The 14,964-nt window shown below is 45.3% G+C and overlaps 1 protein-coding gene and 1 long non-coding RNA gene across 2 annotated transcripts in view; one reads left to right on the top strand and one right to left on the bottom strand.

Moving 5' to 3' along the window:
• Positions 1-8,748, bottom strand: part of SLC25A33 (solute carrier family 25 member 33) — a 28,751-nt gene extending 20,003 nt beyond the window's left edge. The window contains exon 1 of the mRNA XM_079148292.1: positions 8,498-8,748. Coding sequence (XP_079004418.1) covers positions 8,498-8,553 — 56 coding nt within the window. The 5' untranslated portion in view covers positions 8,554-8,748. The remainder of the gene's footprint in view (positions 1-8,497) is intronic.
• On the top strand, positions 4,360-13,951 carry LOC306666316. The gene is made up of 3 exons (XR_013765274.1): positions 4,360-7,534; positions 11,743-11,861; positions 13,495-13,951. It is a non-coding gene; the product is annotated as an uncharacterized lncRNA (long non-coding RNA).
• The last annotated feature ends 1,013 nt before the right edge of the window (positions 13,952-14,964 follow it).

Here is a 14,964-nt window from a genome sequence, read left to right as displayed (position 1 = left end):
CCTGCAGCGTGGGAGCAAGTGTCTACGCACCAGGCAGGCTCACCTTACCTGCCTGAAAAAATGTCTTAGAAGTGACCTGTCTAAAGGACATTTTTGAGTCATTTGTGTCAGATATAAATTCACTATAATACTCAATTAGAAGAAAACAAGTTATGACCTTTAACTAAAAATTTCCAAAGAAGATCCTTCCAGCTGGATGCAGTAGCACATGTCTATAATCCCAGTGACTGTGGAGGCTAAGGCAGGAGGATGGCAAGTTCAAGGCCAGCCCAGGAACTTAGGAAGGTCCCGCTTCTGAATAAAAAAGGGCTGGGGATGTGACTCAGTAGTTAAGCACTCCTGGGTTCAATTCCCAGAGGCACTCCCCCAAAAATCCTTCCTAAAATTTAAAACACTTCCTAGGAGAATTTTTCCAAGTTTCTTTCAGTGGATTTTTTCCTTCATGATCCAACATGGGCAAGACATTCATGAGTCTGAGAAGAGAATATGAATATGAAATACTGACTTATTTTGACTGGCCTTCCAAAATTTTCTAAAAATATTAAATCACAGGGCTGGGCTGAGCCAATGGTAGAGTGTGTTTGAGGCCCTGGTTTCATTCCCAGCACCACACACACAATCATAAATATTTACTTTTTCTAAAAATATCTGGGTCTAAAGCACTGAAAATTATAACAAATTACATTCTTTGTAGAAAAAACTCTTCCTGCGGTCTGGATTGTTCAGCACGAACACCACCTGGCTGGCACTGGGCTCAGCTGAAGCCGCGCTGGGCTGAGTGCTGTTGACCCAGCTTCTCTGGAGCCTCAATTCGGAAAGGGCACTGGTTCTGTCACTGGTCCCCCACCCATCGCTTCCAGCTGTGCTCCACTGAATTCCTCTTTCCTTTTCATGACATGGGCAGATTCCAGACTTTTCCTAACTTTCAGTTTTTCAAACACAGTCCCACTAAAAACTTCAATCTCTATTCTGCTTCAAATTTCCCTCTACTGCCAGGCAAACTTGTGGCTTGTGGGGACTTGGCTTGCTCTGTCACGTTTCTCCCTTTGATTTATGGTTCTCTGGGCTTGGGGACAGGGAGGAGAGATGTGGTCTTGTCTGGCTGTGGGTCCATTTGGCTGTGTGCTCTACTCAGAGAATGTTACAATTTCAGTGAAACTGGCATTCCACCTCACAGCAGCCCTGCCGGTGACGACCCCTCCCTCGGGTCTCACCAGGAGTCCATCTCCCAACTTCTGCCTTTCTTGGCCTGCAGACTTGGGTAGCACTAGATGCCTTTCCTTCCTCTGGCCCACATGCTCCTTGACACTGAGCCAATGGGCTGCCAGCCTTGTCCCTCCCAGCCCCTTCTCACCCTGCTGGTTCGTCTCTCGCACCAGCCTCCCACCAGCAGGAAGCATATGGCCTCAGAGCAAGCTTCCAGTCTTTCCGTCTTATGAGCTCCCTCACTCTGCAGCCCAGACCTAGTAGGGCTGAGGACAGGGACAGTAAGATGCTCTTAGTTCTCAACAGGATGCAACGCTGACAGTCATGGCTTTTCTTCTAGGTACACAGTCTGCGGGTGGAGCGGTCAATGCAGGAGGGCAGACTCTCCCACCTTTTTCTAAGACTAGGCTTACTTGGTTTGTATGAGTGTGCTAGTGGCCATGCTCAGACAATGGGAAAAGTCACATTCAACGTCCACTTACATGGCATCACAGACTTAGCATCACATAGTTGGGGAGCTGACTAATCTGACTGAGCAGCAATATTTTAAACCATTAATCTCCAAAGTAGGGCATGTCTTCCACTGTAATGACCCACTGATGTATAGAAAGAAACACAATTTCAACAGTGCCTGGTCGCTGTAATTCCAGCAACCTGGGAGGCAGACGCAGGAGGATCACAGGTCTAATCTAAGGCCCCCTCAACAACTTAGCAAGGTCCTTGGCAACTTAATCAGATCCCATTTCAAAATAACAAAAAGGTAGGGGATGTGGCTCCAAGGTAGAGTGCCTGAGTTCAATTAGTACCAAAAAAGAAAAAAACAAAAGATGAAAGAAATAAAATTTTATTTTATTTCTAATTTCCATTTAATTCATATTTTGTGTATACACTTTACATGTATAAAATAGGGCAGAATAAACATTTCAATCATAGGCTGTGTGATTAAAACTTGAAGACCACTATTCTAGGCCAATGTTTCAAGCCTGGGCCCATTTTGTCCCCATCCCCAGTGACATTTGACAATGTTTGAAAATATTATGGTGTTGAAATGGGGGGTAGAAGCCAGGCACAGTGACTACACCTGTAATCCCAGCAACTCAGGAAGCTGAGGCAGAAGGACTACAAACTGGAGGCCAGCCTTGGCAATTTAGCAAGACCCTGTCTTGAAATAAAAAATAAATTTAAAAAAAGAGTTGGGGATGCAGCTTGGTGGTAGAGGTCCCTTGGGATCAATCTCCAGCACCACAAAAAACAAAACCCAAAACAAAACACACAGAGGAGAAATGGGTGGTGGGAAGCTGTTACTACCATGTAGTGAGTAGAGGCCAAGGATGCTGCTCAGCATCCTCCCATGCACAGGACATCCCTTCTCCTCAAAAGAATTACCTGGCTAAGGTTGAGAAACGTGGTTTCAGAACAATAAAATGGACAGCATGTCTGGAGGCAGCAGAACCCTCAGTGGCGGGCACTGCAGGCTGACTCCCAGCATCCTTCCCCCTCCCTCTGTGTTCACCAGATCCTTGTTTGTCAAGCTGCAAACTACACATGGGACTGAGCCCATTTCTCATTTTAGTTCTGACTCACTTAAACCCGTCAATAAAACACCTTCCAGTTTGCTAGGCTGTCTGTTCACAGAAGGACATGGGATTCAGCCAAGGATGCCAGCATAATTCCCCCTGGGACCATGACCAATTTAGGGAAGGTGTCCAAGTGGGTCTAAGGACAGTGAAACTCCAGACCTGCTCAGGGGCGGGAGACAGAAGGAGCTGCTGGAAGCCACTTTGTGTCCATGCAGCAACTGACCCCAGCATCGAGCAGAGGAACCTGGGAGGCAGAGCAGGCACAGGTGGGTTCCACGGTGATACTGTCCAGCTGGTTAGATGAGTCCTCCCTGAAGCCTGTCCTTCCTCTAAAGTTTGGTGTATGTATCAGTAATTAAGCGAGTGGGAAGTACATTTTCTAGTACTTAGGATTGAAGGCCTCCTAAACAAATCTACCCAAAAAAGAAAAAAAAATTATGCTCACACTTTGCCAGAAGGCACTTGTGGAGTTTGAATGCTATAATCTTCCAAAGAACAGTCATGTCTCATGTTTATAGTAGGTGTTTCTAAAGGCTATGAAGAAACTTTCAGGGTACTATTTAATTTCGCTCCCAGGGTAATATTGGTCTAGTTGGTAATGCCAAAGTCCAGTAAAAAAATCTCTGCATGTTGCACTCCAAGCAAGCAGCGGGGGCTGAGCAGAGCAGCCCAAGCACACATCTGTGAGCAGTCCTGGAGCATCTGGCTTTGGAGTCTATTTTCCTAAAAACCTATGAACTAGGTTTTTTTTTTTTTTTTCCTGCACTCATTCCCTTTTTCAATACTCGTTCCCTGTTATATAAAAACATGGTCTTGTTTCTCTACCTTCTTTCATTCCTCCTTTCCAGAACTGAAGTCTTAGGTTTATTATGTGAGAGCACATTAACCTTTTATCTTTAACACCCACATAACGCTTGCTTGACTTCTCCCCCTGCGGTGATCAAGCACCTCTCCTCCAGTTTACAGAAGGGCAAAGTTAGGGCATTCCTGCCACAACGTACACACTGGGCTTTTCTACCATTTTATGTGCTCACACAGAACTATGTAATATTTTAAAGTTGCTCACAGACTTTTACCTTTTACCTGTGAGACTCAAATGACTAGGACAATTGATCAAAACCCAGAAGTTTTCAATCAGAACCTTTGCTTACTGCTTGCGCGCACACACACACTAGACACCAAAGTCAAGGCCAAAGTGCTTTTTGTGGTAAGAATCACTACCCAACTGGTAGTACACTGGGTTCCACATGTGCAGCTCGTATATACATACCATAGGCTCTACCAATGAGCAGTCCTCCTAATCTTTGGTGCTTCTTGCAATTCTGACTTTTCTGCTGCTACCTCTGTAGTCACTATTTGAAAAACATTAGTTGCTTTTCTGTGCATACTATAATTGGGAAGTTTTATTTGAATACTTTGGATAAGTTTATGAGATTTTAATTATGCAATTTTTCTGTACTCACTCAATGAAAGCAAAATAGTTTGAGTTGGGGATGTATCTCTGGTAGAATGCTTGCCTACCATGCATGAGGTCCTGGGTTCAATCCCCAGTACCACCACCAAAAAAAAAAAAAAAAAAAAAAAAAAAAAAAAAAAAAAGGAAAGCAAAACAGTTTTTGATGTAGTTATTTCCTATATTCTACTTCACTTGGAAAGAAAATTGACAACAGCACTCAAAATGAATAAAAACTCTACTGTAGGGCTGGGGTTGTGGTTCAGTGGTACAGCACTTGCCTTGCACTTGTGAGGCACTGAGTTTGATCCTCAGCACCACATTAAAAAAATAATTGATATTGTGTCCATTTACAACTAAAAAAATTAAAAAACAAAACTCTACTGAACTTTCTAAACCTGAAGATAATCATATCTTTCACAAATAGACAAAACCAAATTAACATTACCTTATACCTATAGTTTTAGCAAATCTTAAAATAGAACCAAATTTGCAATTTATAATCAAGGTGGTGCTTCTCTTTATTTGAGACAACTTAGACCACATCAGCCTACAATCTTGGGTAAGATTCATAATATCTTTTATTTGCTCCATTAATCATTTAAAAAATACTGATTGGGTATTTGTAACGTGGAGATTTAGGAGGAAATTCTAGTGAAGAAAATCAGCATGGTTCCTACCCTTATGCAGCCTCTGTTGTATTGGAAATTTCCTAATACTATACAATTTTAAAAACGCTTGAAACATGTATGAACACACTGGACAAAATCAGTCAATTTTCATTTCTAGCAACATGTACAAGTTTATACAAGCAGTATATACATAACAGCATATTTGAGTTATTATGTATACACTATATACTTTATCAAAAAAATTTTTAAGCATTTAAAGTAAGCCTTGCCTCTTATGTAGATTGTTTCCTCCCCCTCCCTAGAAAACAGGTGAACTCACACCATCTCAGTATTCCCCAAGGCCACAGCAACCACTGGCTGATACAGATTAAACTTCTAGGGACACCGTACCAGAGTATCAAAAGCTGCCCATAATAGGGGTGAAGTACTAATTTTGAAAATATCTGTGATTTTTACATTTTAAGACTTTAAAGACATAACTATATTCCCATTAAAATACATTTTAAAGGCTATGTTAAGTATATTTGATTTCAAAACAAAAAATCATGCCATAAAAATAAGACCTGAAGTATCTAGTTCAGGTCTTCCCCCTCTAAATCTCTATCAGCTTAGTCAAGCTATTTCAGGCACCAGCAGATCTGCTAATCTCCACCACGCTACTGTGCTGCAGGTGAAGGGCATCACTGATACTAACAGACAAGCAGAATCCCCAAGTCATCCTCTGTGCGCAATACAGGAATCCAACCCCAGGCCTTGGGCATGCCAGGCAAGTGCACCAATACTGAGCTATACCACCAGTCCCTCCCCAAAATCTTTGGGGGCAAATCAGGCCTACACAGGGAAGGGCCACTTCACAGCAGTCCAGCATTTTTTAAATGAGAAGGTTCAAACAGCAGAAAAGAAATGAAAGGTTTTATTATGCATTAACAATAAAATGTGTATGAGTACTTTGTTTTGACAATAATACCACCCAGATTAGGGAAGCAGAAACCCCAAAGGTACTAAACACCATCAAATGAATGAAGTTCACTAATGCAGAAATGATCTAACTTAAGATAGTTTATGGATATGGAGGGACCAAAAACGTTTCAGTAATTGTTCCTCCACCGGTAGAGATATCCAGTTATTTATAGTGGTGGAAGTCAGCAACGATAGAAGATTAGGAAGAAATGTCATCAGAACATTAGGCAGCCCTGTTGTAAACGAGTCTAATTAACGTCCTCAATAAACTCCAGTACTGGGTTTAGAAACTAAGCTTGCCTTCTTCATTGCTCTCTCCACAGCTCATCATTGATGGTAAATCAATATGGCTCTATGAAAAACTATATTCAGAGACATTCTACCATGCTTCCCCTAAAACTCAAAATATCACTAAGAAGAAAGCAATTTAAAGAACACAGAACTATTTTAAAAATGAACTTGAATTTGTATTTGAGACATATATTTATGCAGGGAACCTTTTAAAAAGTGTTCACTTCTAGGTATTGGTTTGTGGGTGGTTTTTCTTGTTCTCTTAAAAGGCAACACACTGTATTCAAAATATGATTACAGGTTAATACAGGAATTTTTCTTCTTTGCAAAGAATCCAAGGAAGTATCAGGTTTTAAAATTAACTTCCACCTATTCAGAAGCCTGTTAAACCTAACAAAACTATTTGTTCAATATCATTAATTAGTGATAGCATTAAATTATTATTATACCTTCTGAAAGCTATTTAATAAACAGGAGAAATGTGACAGATTTTAAAAGGGCCCTGACTTCTTTTCAGAAGGCTTTTATAAAGGAACTGAACTTGGTTCTTTGGAAAGATGCCAGTTTAACGAGGGGAAAATGGTTACATGGAGCAAAGCAGCATGTATTCCACCCACTAGTGAGACAACTGGCCTGACTACATTTAACTACAGACTCTGCCCATTCTACAAAACTCCTTTCAGGTTCTACCCTCAAAGAACTGCAGTCAAGTATATGAGACTACTAAGATGGGTCAAAATCCAATCAGTGAGTCTGGAAACATCCCTTTTGAAGATTTGTTTTCTTTCTTGAGTCAGTAAGCATAGTAATCCCAAACTGCTACTAATGAAGGAACTGAAGTTTGTTAAATCCTGTGGTTCTGGCACTACCCTAATGAACTACCTCATCAGCCCTGGTGGCCGTGCTGCCCACTGCAGTTTTTCTCCATCACAAGGGAAAAGGCTGATACTCCAGTAGGAGAATAGGCAGCCAGAGGGCACTATGAAGGGCGCCCGGGGAAATCAATCAAGACGGGCCATCAATTACAGCAAGGTTCTTCCAGTTTAGAATACAAAGAAAAACTTAAAAAGACCACTTCACTAAAAACAGTAAACCAAAAATCACTGAGCAAAATTTCATTTTAAAAAATTCTCCTACTTGGCTTTAAAAATGCACGAGACTTTAAAAATGTGGCCAACTTCTTTAAAATTCCCAGGAATGACAAATTTATAGTCTCTTAAGAATGCTTCCTCTGTTACTCTCAAAGGAAATATCCATGGAGACATGATGGGAAGGGTTGAGGGACCGACAGAAAAGAGATGAATGAGAAATTCTTCCGATGAGGCACCACCAGAATTGTCTAATTAAGAAAACAAGTAATGGCCTACTATAAGAGTACAGCAAGCGCAGAAACGCTTTCATCATCCTTGCAGGTAAGTTTCTTAACCTTACCGTGTTTGTAATGAGGACTACATCTACGTATCAGTCCAGGCTGCAACCCAAATACTCAAGATGATAAGCCAGGATAAATTGCTTTATGCGAAATGTCCTACACATGGGGCTGGGGTTGTGGCTCAGTGGTAGAGCGCTTGTCTAGCATGCGTGAGGCACTGGGTTCAGTTCTCAGTAAATAAAATAAAGGTCCATTGATAACTAAAAAAATTAAAAAAAAAAAAAAAAAGTCCTACATTTTAAAACCTTCGTGTTAGGCCTGTGAGATCCCCAAATAAGACCCCAAAATCTGGGAGAAACCGGAAGGATCCAATGCCACCAGCTGTGATTAAAAAATATTCCTAATACTCAAAAACGTTTCTAGATCTATGGGGGGTGGGGGGGTCAGCTACCTTCCCAGCCCCCGTACAATTCAACCTTCCCCCAAACGGGAGGCCTCCTCTGAAAAAACGTAAGGCGCTGGACAATGGGCACACCTTCCCGACCCCGCAGCCTCCCGAGGCTCCTCATTTAACCCTCCCACGTGTTGCTGGCTGGCACCGCTGCCGTTCGCCCGCACTTTCCAACACCTGCGGCCTCTGACCGTCCGCACCAGCTCCCGCACTAGCCACCCCGAGAACTCCAGGCAGACCGGGCATCGGCAGGGCTGCCCAGGGCTGCGAACGCCGGTCTCTGGCGCCAGGCCACCGAAGCGAATCCCGCTGGGCAGCGGCGGGCGAGCGTGGCCGGGGAGGAGGCCCGCGGCCGAGCCTCCCTGGCCGACAGGACCGCCGTGAGGCTCACCAGCCACTCGTGTTACGGAGGGAAAACGCTGGGCACGCCGAGCGGAGGGGCGCGCAGGGTTACGAGGCCCCGACCCCTCCCGGCGCCGGGCCCCCTCCCTGGGGGCCGCGCTGCGCCCGCCGAGGAGGCCGCGGCGCGCGTGGGCTCGGCCTGAGGCTCACCCGCCGGCGAAGAGGTGAAGCAGCGTGTTCTCCTTCTGCTGGGTGCCCGTCGCCATGGCCGCGCCGGCTCTGCGGCCCGCCGCCGCCGCTCGAGGGATGCGCGAGGTCACCCGGTCCTTTCGCCCCGCTGTCCTCAGGCGGCCCCCGGTGCCTCCATACGCGCGCGGGCGCCACAGCCCCGCTCCCTCCGAGGCGCCTCACCGGCCTCTGCGGCGCGAACCCGGCGGCTAAGGAGACCCCGGCGCGCGGCCGTCACGTGGCGGGGGCTGGGCCGTGACGTTACGCGGCGGCGCGAGTCGGGGGCGGGGCGCGGCGGAGGTGTGGGCCCGGATTCCGTGCGCCTATTGGGCAGCAGGCGGATGTGGGCGGGGAGACCTCCTTGGATGGGGCGGGGTCAGCCCCGAGCGGATCACCGGTCTGGACGGTCTAGGCCACTGTTGGATGAAGTGAAAACTGGCTGGGCCTGCGTGGTCCCAGCTCCCGGGCGGCGAAATCGTGCTTGGCGAGGCATAACCAGGCCCTCGAACTCTCCTTTTTAGAAAGTTCACTTTGTGATATTTACGTGTGCAAAAACTGTACAAATACATCGTACCCATCACCCAGCTTAAATGATTTTTTAAATAGCCTAAACTCATAGTGCACCCTAAGTATATTGTGTGTGCATGTGTTTGTGGTGCTGGGGATGGGACCCAGGACCTCACCCAGCTAGCCAAGCATTCTATCATGGTGCTACACCTCAGCTCATCATTTTATATATTTTGGGATGCCACACTATTTGATTTATAAGTAGTATTATCTGCTGTATGTATTTTGCAATGCACTTTTTGACCTCTTTTTGTTTTCTCCAGTCCAGACTGATACATCTAAACTGTTTCTCTACTTGTACATCTTGGGTCACTGTCTAACTCAGCCTGGCATTTTACTTCGTGGGCTGACTTGATGGGGCCTTCTCTGGTTACCCTTGCAGCAGAGTCTATCTCATGACTCCTCTGAATATCCTTAACCTGAGCTTCTGCAGTTACTTCGTTGATTATTTAAATTGCCCTTCCCACCCTGGAATGTGACTTCAGGAGAGCAGGGACTTTGGTTTTGATTTTTTTCTTGCTCAACAATTGTTCCTGACATGGTTCCTGCTGTCCTGTAATGTGCAAGGAACTAGTGAATCAATGTCCCAAATTGAACTGATCATTCCTCCCCTCCTCCAAACCTGCTCAACCTCTCCGTTTCCTGTTCTGGTGGTGACTGCCAGTCTGCACAGGGACCAGTGCCAGAAACTCCTTTTTCCTCAGACTCTCTCCTCTCTCTCAGCAGCCCATCACTCACCTGGCTCTTCTAGCTTCTAAAATTATCCAAATCTACCTGTTTCTCTGTGTTCCCTCCACTACTGCTAAGGATTTCAGGTCTGCATGAATTTTATCTACTTTGCAGGGGAAAAAAAAATCTTCTAACTGTTCTCATAGGCCACAACTTTACCCCTTCTGTCTGTTAGCCCTTTAGTCTTTAACCTTTATAGTCTGTGGGTGAATTACACCAACTCTGTGATCTCCTCCCTGCAGCTGCTGAAAGCAGCACCTTGACCAGCCCCAGCTGCTAGATGCACTTGCTATGTGTAAACAGAGAGCCCAAGTAGGAAGGGAGCTGTGAGCAAACAGAAGCCAGCAGCCAATCTGTATTTGATTGTGGGAACTCTTCAGAAATAACTCCCAGGCACCAGTCATCCAAAATACAAATACGGCGATTGCTCTATATCAAAGCCATTGCTCCCAGGCCTAGCAAGAGGGGAGGCCATGCTAATGCTCCATACATAAGGGGAAAAGAATGAAGGGAGGAAAGGCAGATGGCAGATGTGGTCCTGTTTCCTGAATCTACCAAAGTCGTTGCTTAAGTCGCTTAGGAAGTCAGTGTTCATCTGAGCTGCAGATGATTTCTGAGGCAGCAGGGGAGCTCAGGAGAATTCTGTCAGGCTGTTAACCACACTCTCTCCTCTGAGCAGGATTCTGAATCCTTGGTGCACAGTCTTTACCGTGGCTGGTGTTTGAGGCTAGGACCTAGGCTGCTAACTCCAAGTTAGCACTGGACCCCCACTTTCTTTCCCCAAGGGTTGTCAGTCTGGTGCTGAGCTGGACACACAAACTGGCCTCCCTGCCTCCTTATCAGTAGTAACAGGGCCTTCACGTTAGAGCTTTCCCAGGGTCTCTCGTGTTATCTCAGTGGGTGCTCATGGTGTTGGCAGCCCTGTTGTTGACATTCCCTTATTGTGGATTAGCAGGGTAGGTTTGTCTAAGGTCACATGACTAGTTGGTGGCTGATGCAACGATCTTTCATGCCTCTGTGCCTTTGAAGGTACTGTTTCTGCCGCCGAGGCTGCTCCCCTTCTTCTGCTGGCCAGACTCTGGACCTGGTGGGCCTCCCGCTCTTCCTCGCTGGAATTCTAGCAAGACAGCTCAGGAATTGGCTTCTCTGTAAAACCTCTCAGGCTCGCTTGGGGGATGTCAAGTGTTTCTCCTACCTGTTCCCCACGGCTCAGTGGAGGGAGTGTGGCTATGACCACCATGCGTGTAGCTGAGTCATACTGCACACGTGTTGACGGGAGTGAAGACTGGGACGTTTTCAGAGGAAAATCTGACAATTTCTGTTAAAATATAGAAATGCACACATCCTGCGATTCAGCAATTCCATGTCAAGGAAGCTATCAGATTCAGCTCATTTATTGAACATTTACACTGTTCACGGCAGTGTTCTAAGCTCTGGGGACATATAGCAGAGATTCAAATGGATAAAAATCCTTAGCAAAACATGAACAATTGAATTCAGTAATATAGAAAAAGGATACTTCATCATGACCAAATGAGAAATGACCCAGGCATGAGAGGTTGGTTTAACATTGGAAAATCAATCAACATAATTCAGCATATTAACAGAAGGAAGGGGGGAAAATAGATACAGAAGAGCCTTTATGAAGTTGAACATCATTCATAATAAAAAGTTTTTAGTAAACTGGAAATGGGAGGGAAATCTTTCATCTGATAAAAGGTGTCAAAAACAAACCTACAACTGACATACTTAAGAGTAAACAGATGCCTCTGTACCCCAAAGATTAGCAGTAAACAAAGGTGTCTGCTCTGTATTCATCATTGTGTTACAGGTCCTAGTCAGTGCAGTAAGGCAAGAAGAAGAAATAAATGGCACAAAGTCCGTTGCCATCAGTGACTCCATTTTGCTTTATTCTTGTTCCCTTTTCCCAGGATATGGCTGCCTCTCTGGCTTTGGGAGCATCTTGCTCTCATGATAAGAATAGGCTGTCACTAGAAGATTATCACCTGTGGTTGATGTCAAAACACCAGACTGCCTGACTCAAGCTCCTGTGTGTAACCTCTAATTTGGTCTTCATATAAGTATCCCTTACTTCTCCAGAGGCTTGGAAAGGGGCTCTGGAGATAACAGTCTACCTCCCAGATTGCTAGCACGCTCGATAATGCCTGCTTTCCCAACATTTATCTCTTGGATATTGACTTTCCTTTTAATGAACTTTGGAGCCAGAGTTCAGTCACAGTCAAAAGGAAGTAAAACTGTCTTTAGTCACAGACAATATATCGATAACTAGAAAATCCTAAGGAATCTATATAGGAACTACTTAAACTAGTGAGTGAATATTGTGAGATCACAAGAAATAAACTATATAAAAATTCTTTTTACTCGCTATAATTTGAATATGAAATTTAAAAAATCCAGCCAGGTGGTGTGTGCCTGTGATCCCAGTGACTTGGGAGGCTGTATCAGAAGGATTACAAGTCTAAGGCCAGCCTCCGCAAATTAGCAAGGCCCTAAGCAACTTAGTGAGAGCCTATCTCAAAATAAAAAATAAAAAGGGCTGAGGATGTGGCTTAGTGGTAAAGCACCTCTGAGTCTGATCCCAGTCCAATAATATTAACAATAAAATAAAATAAAAATAAATCTAAAAATCTATTTACAATAGCATTAAAAAAAAGAAAAAAAGAAAACAGACATGAAATAGTACCATAGTGACTGAGAACAGATCAGTGGATGATTAGGGCAGGGACAGGAAGGGGACTGAGTGCAAAGAAGCCAGAGGAGACTTCTCGGATGATGAAAATGTTGAACATGTTCTGCATTCTGATCAAGGTGTAGGCAGATAGTGAGGGTAACACTCATTAAAAGTTCCACTTATAATGGGTGCATTTGATTGTGTGTATATCATATTTCAAAAAAGTTGATGAAATAGAAAACAAAAAGCAAGGCAAAAAATATATGTACCACTAAGGACTGGGGGTTCAGTGGTAAAGCATCTGCCTAGCATGTGTAAGACCCTGGTTCCAACCCTAGCACGTACGGGCACATACACACCCCCCCCCACACACACACCTAAATATGTGTACCGTATTTCAACTTTAGAGGCGAACTGCATGGACAGTTACACACAGAGACCCAGTTAGGTATCCCTGGGTCCCTGACTTGCAGGGTGGGAGGAGAAAAGCTTATCTGGATATTTTGTAACCATTTCAGATATTTTTCTCCCTGTGCTGGGGGTTGGGCTAAGGACTTCCCATGTGCTAGACAGTGCTCTACCACCGCACTACCCCCCAGCCCTTCCATTCCAGTTGTGAAGGGCTCTTGGCTTCCTGCTGACCTCCTCCTGTTCTTTCTCTTAACTCTGGTTGTCAAACCTCTAATTGATTCTTTAATCCTTGTTTTTCTGCAAAAGCTGCTGGCTATGGGAAAAACATCCCTCCCACCCTTTATTTCCCTCTATTTGAGGTTCCATTTCTATGCCAGAAATTGTAAGGAGCGTTTTGGTTTTGCAGGAGTTGAAGGCTGGGGCAGGGCTGGTTTCTCTCTCAGGAGGCCTTTGGTAGATTGGAATAAGAGGAAGCAGTAAGGCCTACTTCTGCCCCGAGCAGCAGGGGCAGGTGTGGTGTGTGGGGCACAGGACAAATGCCCAGCTGGCCATTGCACTCCCTCTTTTCACTTTTCCACAGTGGATCCAGCCTGAGCCATTCCCAGTGAGAGTCCTCAAGAGACCCTGCAAGCAAAGCCTTCCGTTAATGAAATGCCAGTGGTGTTCCATGTCTCCAAGGAAAAGCTATAACTTATGAATCTCAGTGGCTGCCAGGCTGGAACCTGTTTTCCTGGACTCTCTGTGAGCTCTTTGTCTCTGCCCACAAGTGTTCCCGATCATTTTTTAGAAGGAAGTCATCTCTGAAATCATGTCAAGTCTAAGAGGCTCAGACTTGTGCTTCTGAAACATTTTGAATAATGCTGGGAACTTTCTTGGGCACTCAAAATGAACAGATGACAGGCCAGGGGGCAGGTACTGCTGGGGTGGACCATGTCCCTCTGTCCCAGCTTCTGAGAGGCAGCAGAGAGCAGGGCTCTGTTCCTGAACTGCCAAGATGGTTTGCCTCTCTGCCTCAGTTTCCAAATCAGCATGGTAAGGCTAGCTATGGCTTATGCTTCAGAGAGAGGATTGATAATAATTCTGCCTACACTGATTATATGCTGGGTTCCAAGTCCTCCTAGGACAGCTGAAGTTGGATCCCTGTTACTATGGCAGGGAGGGGTCAAATGGCAGGCCCTGCTAGGAAGTGGCAGAACTAGGATTTGAACAGAAGGCACCTCTGCAGAGCACCTGTGCTTGGCCATCTGGCTACAGGGGTCAGACAGTTGCCAAGGTGGGCTTGGAGCTCTGGATGTGCAGTAGTTGTATCAGGATCCTCCGCAACATCTGTTCACATCCATTGAGAGGCACGAGAACTCTTGTTTCCACCACAGAAGAGCAGACTGAGCTGGAGAGAAAGAGGGGAAGGACAGGAATAATCCTAAAAGAAGAGTGAATGGCCACTTATTAAGCACCTGCTGTATGCCAGCTATGTGCAGAGGACACCATAAGCACAATCCCTTATCACAAACCCTGGGCATGTTTCACATGTTGGAGTTGCTCTGATCATCCTAGAGGATTCAGATGGGGGATGTGCACACCACAGAGCATATGATGCCTGGTCCACACACCGTCACCAAGCACAGAGGAGTTTTGAATAGCCACACTGCAGGGGATTTCAAAACACCCTGTTCAAGCCTCCTGGTCAGGTAAGGTTGGGGTTTGCCACCAAATGAGGTCGGGCCAGTTCGGTTTCTGCTGCCAAGGGAGTTTGACTTTCAGCTTTCAGGGCTTTTGGATTGTGTTCTGTTTCATTCCATCCTCCCAATGACCCTAGGTGGCCTGAGTGTTCTAGAGGATGAGCAGACCCAGTACTCTGCCTGGGGTCGCAGGGCTGATGACAAGCAGTCAGCCTGGACTACACACCAGCACCTCATGTACACACTCTCACCGGCACCTCCCAACCAGCCATGCGCTCTTATCCCATTCACAGATGAGCAAACTGAGCTTAAGAGCGATGAAGTAATTTTCCCAGATCATAACTTGAACCCAGCTAACCCTGCTTGCAGAT

This window comes from Sciurus vulgaris, assembly GCF_902686455.1.
Source record: "Sciurus vulgaris genome assembly, chromosome: 1".
Taxonomy (NCBI): Eukaryota; Metazoa; Chordata; class Mammalia; order Rodentia; family Sciuridae; genus Sciurus; species Sciurus vulgaris.
Note: the sequence above shows the minus strand (reverse complement) of the source record. Positions and strands in the feature narration are given on the sequence as shown.